Source organism: Strigops habroptila, chromosome 12 (genome assembly GCF_004027225.2).
Source record: "Strigops habroptila isolate Jane chromosome 12, bStrHab1.2.pri, whole genome shotgun sequence".
NCBI lineage: Eukaryota > Metazoa > Chordata > Aves > Psittaciformes > Psittacidae > Strigops > Strigops habroptila.
This window is the reverse complement of record NC_044288.2, coordinates 817,433-827,694: the sequence shown is the minus strand read 5'-3', so window position 1 is coordinate 827,694 and position 10,262 is coordinate 817,433. Positions and strand designations below refer to the sequence as shown.

The 10,262-nt window shown below is 50.1% G+C and overlaps 1 protein-coding gene across 4 annotated transcripts in view; it reads right to left on the bottom strand.

Annotated features, from left to right (window-relative positions):
• Nucleotides 1–1,122: 1,122 nt before the first annotated feature.
• The window catches only part of LUZP1 (leucine zipper protein 1), a 40,258-nt gene continuing 31,118 nt past the window's right edge, over nucleotides 1,123–10,262 (bottom strand). For 3 of the 4 annotated variants that reach the window (XM_030504669.1, XM_030504670.1, XM_030504671.1), the window contains exon 3: nucleotides 1,123–7,555. In XM_030504669.1, the coding sequence (XP_030360529.1) occupies nucleotides 7,331–7,555 (225 nt within the window). In that variant the 3' untranslated portion in view covers nucleotides 1,123–7,330. The remainder of the gene's footprint in view (nucleotides 7,556–10,262) is intronic. The other variant, XM_030504672.1, reaches the window with a different exon arrangement.

The window sequence follows — 10,262 nt, the reverse complement described above, 5'->3', positions numbered from 1 at the left end:
TGCCCTTCTGGGTGTGCAGCACCATCACATTCTTAGATACACACATAGATACAGGCAGAGCAGCTGACCACTTGCTCTGTCCCCTTGGAAGTTCCTTCCCATCCCTGGCAGTGTTCCAAGGCCAGGTTGGACACAGGGGCTTGGAGCAACCTGTTCTAGTGCCCCCTGTGGCAGGGGCTTGGAACTGGATGAGCTTTAAGGTCCCTTCCAACCCAAACCAGCCTGTGATTCTTCCAGGAAATGGCCAATGGATCTTGGATCCAATGACCCCACTCGCAGCACTGTGTGCAGTGCTGGTGTCCTTGACGTAAGAAGGACATGGAGCTGCTGGAGCAAGTCCAGAGGAGGCCACAAGGACAAGCAGGGGCTGGAGCACCTCCCGCATGGAGCCAGGCTGAGAACATTGGGGCTGTTGAGCCTGGAGAAGAGAAGCTACGTGGAGACCTCAGAGCAGCTTCCAGTGTCTGAAGGGGGCTACAAGGATGCTGGAGAGGGACTCTTCATCAGGGACTGTAGCGATAGGACAAGGGGTGATGGGTTCAAACTTAAACAGAGTAGTTCAGGGTGAATATAAGGTAGAAGCTCTTCCCTGTGAGGGTGCTGAGGTGCTGGCACAGGGTGCCCAGAGAAACTGCGGCTGCCCCATCCCTGGCAGTGTTCAAGGCCAGGTTGGACAGAGCCTTGGGTGACATGGTCTGGTGTGAGGTGTCCCTGCCTGTGGCAGGGGGCTGGAACTGGGTCATCTTAATGTCCTTTCCAACCCAAACCATTCTGTGATTCTATGGAGGAAATGAAAGGGTGACTTGTTTCCCTCTGAAGGATCACCCTCCAACCTGCTCTCACCAATGCCGAATCCAGGTCATGTAAGCAGAGAGTGGCTGTGTTCAGCTTGATGTGTCATGTGTGTGCACTGCCCATGAATTAACTGCAGCCTAGGAATGGATGAGTGAGATCTGCCTGGATACAGGCAAAAACCTAAGCACAAGGCAGGCAGACTCAGCACCAACACGCTGCTGCAGCCTGAAGCTGCTGCAGCACTTCACCAAGGGGCATCAGTACCTCTCAGTAATGGCCCCTGTGCAGGGATTCAGCCAGAGCTATAAACACCACATCACAAAGGTGTAAAAAGAGAAGAGTTTTATTGGTTATATACTGTAGAGCTGACTGTGTTTGAGTCAGGAGAGACATGCAGATAAAGTGTGTGTTTACATTTGGCATGCAAAGAGCACTGTGTAACTGGAAGGAGGTGAGCACCATCTGTATCCACTGCATGGGCAGCCTGGGGAGGAAAGAGCTGGCTTCCCTCTTCTGAGCATGCTGAGACAGGGAGTTGTGAGAGGGTGAAACAGTGCTGATAGAGCTATTGGACACAGTCTGTTTAGGGAAATAGGCAATACTGTAACCCTGGAAAATTTGCTTAACTTGGATGAGTCTGTGATTATGAAAAGATTTCTTGCATTATTTGTCTTCTAACTAAGCTGCCCCAGCCCAAATATATGTCTGCAAATACAAAAAAATAGATTTATTTTCTTAAAAATACATTCCATGCAGCCTGGAATGCTGCTTCTCCAAGGCAGGAACCTGCACTGGATGCTGGGCAGCCCAGGGAGATGATCCTTTGGGTCCGTGGGTTACTGACCATCAGAGGCATCTGCAAACAATGGCTTCATTCATCACATACAGTGCAGTCCACTGGAGGCTGGCCTTGGAGCAGTGCTTTGACCACTCCAATGATGTGCAAGGATGGCAGATGAGGTCTACTATATTAGAGATGACATCAGTGTGACTATTGCTTTGATCTGTAGCTAGAAAATTGCTCATGTCAAGTGTCTCTTGAAGCACCAAGGTGTGCCACCCTGCCCACTGCTTCCCGCCCTTTCCCTTTCCTGGAGGTCCGGTGTGCAGGAGGCCCACAGGTCTCCTCGTGGCTGTGTCTGTCAGCGCATGGCACCGGTGGCTGCACTGCGGGAGCGTTGTGCTGCGCGCTGCAGGGGTGTCACTGGGCACAAAGGAAGCTGCTGAGCCCTCGGGCTGGTGCCAGCCATTCCGGGAAGAGCCGATGGCCCTCCAAAAGGGACCAGTGCCTCCATTCCCTTGGGAGAAGCGAGCACTGACACACTTCCTCTGTACAGCAAATACATTTACAACTTTGGAATTACCCGAGAGCTTGATGCGCGGCCCTGTGGCATCATCAAGCCCACTGAAAAGCCTGTTATATTTATATGCTAAAATTACAAATACTTCTTCAGTGATGGCAATATTTACACATATACTCTATTTTACAGCTGTTCAAAAAAAGTGTGCAATTTGAGTAAAACACATTGTGTTTCCTGAAGTCATTGCTATAAGTTACAATCAGCTCCTATTGCACTCAAGATTACAGGGCATGGCCCCTTTCCATTTTAAAGAGGGTTTTTCTTTCTTAGATTTAATCTCGGTTGTGGTAAAACCAACCTGGTGTACAGTTACTGAGTGACATCTGTGTTCACTATTTACAAGCAGTGAGACTGAGTCTAGAGCAGGAGTTCAAGGTATGTGCTGTAAAATATTGACCCAATGACTGATGCAGCTAGAGAAAGGAGAGACATTACCTGTGAGCAGCAACTGAGGAGAGCACAGTGCCAGGCCTGGGACAGCAGCTGGGGCTCCTGCTGCGTGCCTTGAGCCAGTCAAGAGCAGTGTGAAGCCCTCCACTTGCCCATGGGTAAGGAAAAACCTGGTCCTGGCTGACAGAAGGGGAAAACCAACAGCTCTTGCTGCTGGTGGTTTTTCCCTTGCACTTTAGACAGGGGATTGTGTTGTTGGGATGAGCTGTGGGGGTGAAAAGCTGATGGAGAAGCAGAGTTTTGTGGAGAAGTACAGGGAAGCCTGTGTTAACCCAGCATGTAATGTCATAGAGATGCAGAGCATTCCTGGACAGAACTGAAGCCAGTTCCCTTGGAAGGAGCTTTGGAAGCACCATGCTAAGCCAGATCCATGAACTTGAGGAGGAGAGGGCTGCTGGATGTGTGCAGGCACACAGGATGTGGACCACTGTCCTGCAGCAGGACGGGGCTCGTCACTGGAAGTCACTGCTCAAAGCAACTCTTGTTCTTCAGTGTGCTGTCCAGATGTTTGTAGGACTAAGCTGGAAGTCCTGGGCAGCAGTGACACGGGGCAGGGGGGAGATCTGAAATATGCTCTGTGGGACTGAACTGCAATGCCAAGCAGGTCTTCAGCGGCGGCTCTTCCACAGTGACTAACTGGGTATATGTTATATGGCTGGAGAGCTGCTTAGCAGCAGGTTTGGGAGTGTAAATGGAGGTAAATGATTGCTGTGATGTCTGAAGAGGCACGTACACATCAAGATGTGACCTCCCAGGTTAAGCAAGCAGGTGATGCAGGAGGCAGTTGGGCCACTTGGTGCAGAACAGCTCCACTGACTTGGAAGGGGTTTGCAGCAGCATCTCCCATGCAACGGGTGGAAGAGGCCCTGAGACAGCACATTTAGTTTGAAGGGAAATATTTTCTTTAACATGAAAGAGTCAGAAGGTGGCATCTTGAGGCTGGCAGAGGGTAGCAAGCCAGTCCTGAGAGCACTGCTGAGATGTAGCACTTCTGGTCAGGCTGCAGTTCTGTTTCTCTGGAAAGTCTGCAGGGATGCATGAGAAGCTGAGGGAAGCTGATGCTGTTCAAGCCATCGATCTCAGTGATGTCTTTTTGTGTGGTGGTGGTGATCCTGCCATACAGAAACCTCTGAGCAGAGCAGGGTGCTCAGGGTGGAGATTGCAATTCCACAGGCTAGTTGAAAAATAAAGCCCAACCCCTTGTGGTTTCAGTTTGCCAGATCTGCACTGATTTGTCACTTCCCAGAAACATGGAGCAGGGGGAGGCAGTGCAGAAATCTGAATTGAACTTCAGAACTTCAGTTACTTTCAGTTTGGATTTTGAGTTGAAAATTCTTTCCCATTATAGATGACGATCTATTTATCCCCTTCTCTACAAGCACTGCCATGACATGAAATGGTAGGAGATAGCATTATCTCTTTGTCTTGTTAATTTGACACTTGGACATGTCATGAAATAAAAACTAAAGGGTTAAAAATATAAATTTGGGAAACCATTTAAAAATTGCAAAATGAAACTTCTTTTTTTTTTCCAAAAATAATTTTTCCCTTCCTCCAAACAATCTTTGTTAGAAGAAAAGTCATGTCATTGAAGCACTTTCCTTTTTTGTATAAATGCTTTCATAGACATTTTCCAACCAGCTCTGGTTTTCTTAATTCATTTGCCTCTCAGAATTGAGGCATAATTCAAAGGGACGGGGAGGAGAAGTGGCACAGATGTGCCTGTGCCACTGCTGTGGTAGCTGCTCGTCTGGAAGGCGAGCTGTAGGAATGAGAGCAGGGCGCACATGGGAGCTGCTGGGGCACAGCTATTCCTGCAGCACCTCCAAACCAAACAAGGGACCTTTTCCCTTCTGCAGAGTTGTCCTTGTCCCTCAGCAAAGAGGGGTGGCTGTTCCCAACAGGCAGCACCGGGGGAGGTCGGTGGTGGTTGGGCACAGGACAGGAGAACCATGGGCCGGTCCTGCAGCGGGGTGGCGGGATGTGAAGGAAGGGCCGGCAGAGCTCTGGCTGTGTGAGCCAGATGCAATTGCCTTGCTCAGGGCAGATGCTGCTCCAACACCTGAGCATCTCCTGGAGCTGTGGGGTCGGTGTCTCCCCCAACAGCAACATCATCTGCACTCAGTGGCCCGTGGGCACTGGCAGGGTAACGTACCTCTATTTGAAGCAGTCTCTGACCATACCCGAGTCCCAGACACGGCAGATGGGGTGGTCCTGAAGAGGTGCACTGACCGAAGCTGGCTAGATAGCCTTACTGGGGCTCACCTTAGGTTCCGATCCCACTGTCTCCACCCTGTTTTTGAAAGGAACAAGGACATTCTGCTTGTCTGTGTTTCTTTTTTCCCTTAGAGTGCAACTGCTGAGAAAGTGCAGCAGAGCTGTTGCCTGCAGAGCACAAGAGACATAAAGCTTCAGGTAAAAAAGCATCCAAGTCCAAGTCGTGAGGGAGTTTCACTGCTGCTCGAATTGATGCTGGTTTGGCTCAGTGGTTGACTTCTTGGTGCAAGATCTCAGCTTGTGATGAGTAGGTCATGCAAAGCTTGTTGCAGAGACTGACAGCAATAGGGAAGAAACTGCTTCTAAACAATATTTTCTGCTGTCCTTCACTCTTAATGTGTAAAGCAACCAGTGGGGAATGGTTTCCTCCTGCCTTATGACAGGGTGCTGGGAACACAGGTACTGAGGTGACCACAACCCAAGCCAACAAGGGTGTATTAGGAGAATGCAGACTCTCCCTAGAAACAGAAAGCTTTTGGATGTAGAGCCATGCAGGACAGCTGTCATGGGCTGGTGGACTGTAGCCACAGGGATACTTCTGGGATCTTGTCTAAATGCAAATGATTAAGAAGTTTTCTCTTGTCCAGGGAGTACCATCGTTCAGAGTGGCTGTGCAGTCGAGACTTCCATATGGAGACAGACCTATCATCCTATGGAGAAGACGTAAGATTGCAGGTACAGAGATGAGAAGTGGGAGTCCCCTGAGCAAAGTCTCTGCAGCTGCCTCTTCAGCAAAGAAGAAAATGAATTCACTGGTAAAGCTCCTGTACCTTGCAAATCGCATTAGAAAACTGGTTTCAGGCTTGCTGAAGCCTGTGCAGAGGTTACAAATAGGTGGGACACCCATGAGCTTGGTACTGTCCTGCCTCTTGCTCCACTGTGCAGCGTGTTCTTTGGGTGGAAGGGAATACAGCTCATCTCCGGGATGTTGTCCGGCAGGCACGGGAAGCACCCTGTAAGACACAACCCTGCAGCATCACAGACTGGCCAGGACCTGCAGCTGCCTCTGGCAGCAATTTTGCTCTGGGGAAGAGTATCGTGATAGCCCATAGGCAGCCATCCCAAAGCCCATCAGGATCCTAGCCCAGTGCTGGGGCAGGGGAGGGCAGTGGCACGATCAGTTTGGAAGATACAGGTCCTGTCAGTGTTTACAGAGCAGTAAGCCCAAAGCAGAATGACCCAGCCCTGCCCTGCACAGGCAGGACCTATTAGCTTTTTTAATGCTGTAGCATACAGTGTACCCACTTCACACCCAGCGTGTGGTTCTTACAAGTAAGATGCACAACACCTGACAACACAGAGGAGATGGAGCTGATCTAATGTCAGAGCACATCTTCCATGTGCAAGGTGTTCAGGATCCTGTTACAGTTGGTGGAGGTCTGGGCAAAGACAGAAGCTCAAAATGACAGTGTGTGTGTTATGGGGACCTGACTTTAGCCCAGTTTCTATTTGTTGTTGACCCAGCCTGTGCAGACAAAGCAAGCACAGCACAGCCTCAGGTACAGGAGTCTGCATCTGGGTAACACTTCTCAGTGACCACAGAGAGCATCACTATGGTGTCCGTTTCCTTGGCTACCAACAAGGACAGTGTAAGTTCACTACTCTCTATTGCAAACATTACCTGTCTGTAAATGGCAGTCTGCAAACCTCAGCTGGGACCACATCCCTCTGGGCTCTTTGTTTTCTGTAGCTTCACCCAGAGGTATGACTATACAGGGCTGCCTCACTGCAGTTCTGCTGCTCTCACAGCAAGACTCAGCAACTCCTGTGCACATCCAGTAAGATACACTGACAACAGGTTTGAGGTCTTAAGGTATTTCCTGCTGTGGCTGATCCATAAATGGAAAGATGCACTCTGCTCTGGGCAGCTGCACAGGCCAATAGGGAATTCCAGGAGACAAAGTCTTTTGTACAGACATAAGCATGGCTGTGCACCTAGGAATGAAAGTCCTAGATCCCTGTCTGTTCTGAAGGGAGCTTATTTCATGCAATAAGTCACAGTCACTATAATGTGGCCCATTTTCCACTTCTTCATGTCTCCAGAAAGATGTGTCTCAGGAGGCAGAGCAGCAGGTATGTAGCAGCAGCCAAGCACCCTAGTGGCACAGCAGCCAGCTGAAGCAGGTAAGTCAGGGGCTCTGATTTTGTCTCTCCAAATGGGTTGTTCTTCCCATCCCTGATTGTCCAGTGTGTGCCAGAGGATGACTAGAAGCAGTGCCTCTTATTCCCTAGAGACTATTTTTAGCCATAAAACTAGCTGAAACAAGTTTAGAACAAAAAAATAAGGCAGTAATTTTTAATGTTACAGGGAATGAGAAGAATAATTGATGGAAACCATGCAGGAGACACCCCACCTCTCAGCAGTGCTAATTTCAGACTGGATTTCTCCTAAAAGGTTTACATTCATTTTGGACAAGTTCTCTAAGTTATGTTACTGGGAAGTCAGTTCAGATATTGGCTTCTTGCCTTGTAACTCTCTTTTCTGGATGGTCCTTCAACTCACATACCTGCTCCTCTCCTTGGAGACTCAGTGGTGCGTGGGGGTTGGATTCAGGGTCCTGCAGCTCCATCTTGGTGGTTGGCCTTTTCCCTGCTGTGTCAACCTGTGAGAGATACTCAGAAGAGCCATACTGTCTTCTTCTGGAACTGAGCACAAAATCTTTGCTTTCATCCTGTGTGAAGGAAAACAAAGAGGGTTGGAACTGGGGGACTGGGAAGGGGAATAGCATTGGGTTCCTGGTCCAAGGTTATCAGTGCGAGCTGCTGGCTTGAGTCCCTTTGGCAAGGAGGGACTGGAGGCACCAGCCCAGCTCTGGCATGTCCTCACTTATGTGCTATTTCTTTTTAAACTCTCCAGTAATTTTAACCCAAGTTGTAGATGCAGAGTCTTCTGGTGAGCTGAGTGCCCTGTGCACAAACCTGTGTTCAGTCTGCATGGCTCACTGCATGGATACAGTGCTTGTATCCATGAGGGACTATCAGCAGAAACCCCCACGGTTTAGTGACTGAAGGAGTTTCTTTTAACTATTAACTCTGAGTTTTAACTACCATGAGTGAAGAGTGGTCAGCAACCTGAATCTCCCATTTTCTTGTCAATGAGAACATGATGTGGGAGTTATCAGTTAAACAGTTCTGCACTGTTTTCCTGCTAGAGGCATCTAAATGGCACTTTTAAACTCACTAATGTTTTCCTGAATGTCTGTAGAGACACTTATGGGATCACACCCTGGGATTCAGATGCCTACAGTCTGCCTTATGGCTGGTTGGGGAAGCAGAACAAATCATTATACTGGTGAACTGGGCAAAGCCCAGTGGCTGCACTGCACTCCTGAAGCCCCGACGCTCTGGCATCGTGTCTGCTGAACCACGCAGTGCACAACCCTGTGAAGGGGATGTGGGCAGTGGCAGGACAGATTTAGTCCCTGCCCTGTGGCAAAAGGGACAGCAGGCAAGGGAGAGGTGGCTGGCACAAAAGCATCTCTGAGATGGACACCAGGCTTTGGTGGGCTCTCAGAAAGAAGCTGAGGCAGCTGATGGGTCTGGTTGGACAAACATCTGCCCTGAGCTGGCCCTGTTGTGGATGACATCCAGCAAATGCTGGATCCGACCCCTCCCCTTGTGATCCAAGCCCTACAACAGAAGTGAGATGTGAGCAGCAGTAGCACCTTGGTGAATAGGCACAGCACAGGGACAGGTCCCACAGGGACTTCCAACCAACCACGGGCCAGAGGTAACCATGACGAGACAGTCTGCTTGTAAAAGTGGGGTGATAATTGTAATTTAATGAATGGCATTCATCTTGATGGTAGATAGATAGATGCAGCCTCACATTCACAAGCCCTGGTCCTCAAGGAGGACTTCATCCACCCCAATTTCTGTTGGAGGGACACCACAGCACTGCACAAGCAAACCAGGAGGTTGCTGGAATTGTTGATGATAACTTTGATCTCCAAGCAATAGAGGAACCATCAGGGAGAAGGGCTATGTTGGACCTTGTCCTCACCAACGGGGAGGGGCTGGTGGGGAGTGTGAAGCTGGAGGGCAGCCTTGCCTGGAGTGACCATGAAATGGTGGAGTTTGAGATTCTTAGGGCAGCAAGAAGGGTGTGCAGCAAGGTCACTACCCTGGACTGCAAGAGATCAGACTTTGGCCTCTTTAGGGATCTGGTTGGTGAGAGTTGAGCTTGTTCAGCCTGGAGAAGAGAAGGCTCCTTAAGGGGAGACCTTAGAGCAGCTCCAGTGCCTAAAGGGGCTCCAGGAAACCCGGAGAGGGGCTTTGGACAAGGGCCTGTAGGGACAGGACAAGGGGAACGGCTTTAACCTGCCAGAGGGGAGATTGAGATGAGCTCTGAGGCAGAAGCTCTTCCCTGGGAGGGTGCTGAGGCGCTGGCACAGGGTGCCCAGAGAAGCTGTGGCTGCCCCATCCCTGGCAGTGTTCAAGGCCAGGTTGGACACAGGGGCTTGGAGCAACCTGCTCTAGTGGAAGGTGTCCCTGCCCGTGGCAGGGGGTTGGAGCTGAATGAGCTTTAAGGTCCCTTCCAACCCAAACCAGGCTGTGATTCTATGATTGATGGACCTGGACATCTTAGCAAATGCTAGGCACTGCTGTATTTCTGATACAGCAGTTGTCTTTAGAGGTGAGGCCACTGGTTGAGCATATATGAGTTCCATGCCCCTGGGCATCTCACAGTGTCAGTCCATCTCAGCTGTCAGGCAGCCTGACTTTGTGACTGTCAACTCAGAAACACTGGTCTCAGAGAGTTTCATAGGTAAAGAGTTGAGCCAGGGCCATCAGGCTGGCCACCCTCCACGTGTTGCTGATGCAGGCCAGCACCTCCAGGTACTGCCCCAGAGCCAGGTCATCATGGAGCTTGGGGGTGCTTCATGGCACCACAAAGAACAATCAGCTGGTCACTGACAGGCCCATGGGAAGCTGCTCTGACAGAGTGTGTGGCTAGCTGCTTAAGTAGATGCTTATGTGGAGTCAGCAAGGGTGAAAAAATGGTGATGGATGCACTTTACATTAGTCCCTAAAGCAGAGGAGAGAAGGGGCAAGAGGCAGCACATAGCAGGATACTGTCAGGGAGACTTTTCCATGAGACCCACCCAGCCCAAGCAGGTAAGCATAGCCTCGCTTGAAGATAAGCCTGCCTTTAGGGTTCTAGCTAATTTGTGCAGCTTGAGGTCTTGCATTTCCTCCAGTCTTCTTTGAGAGCCTGCCTGCAGGCACTAGAGGGAGCTGGTCCTCAGCCTGCAGCATCCATCCATCAGCAACTACTGCCTTCTGGGTCTCCCAAAGCAGTGCTCCGAAGAGCTGCTGCTTCCGTAGCCCAAGTGCTGTTAAGAGCTGCTGATACCTCCTGCTATCAGATATTGTGTT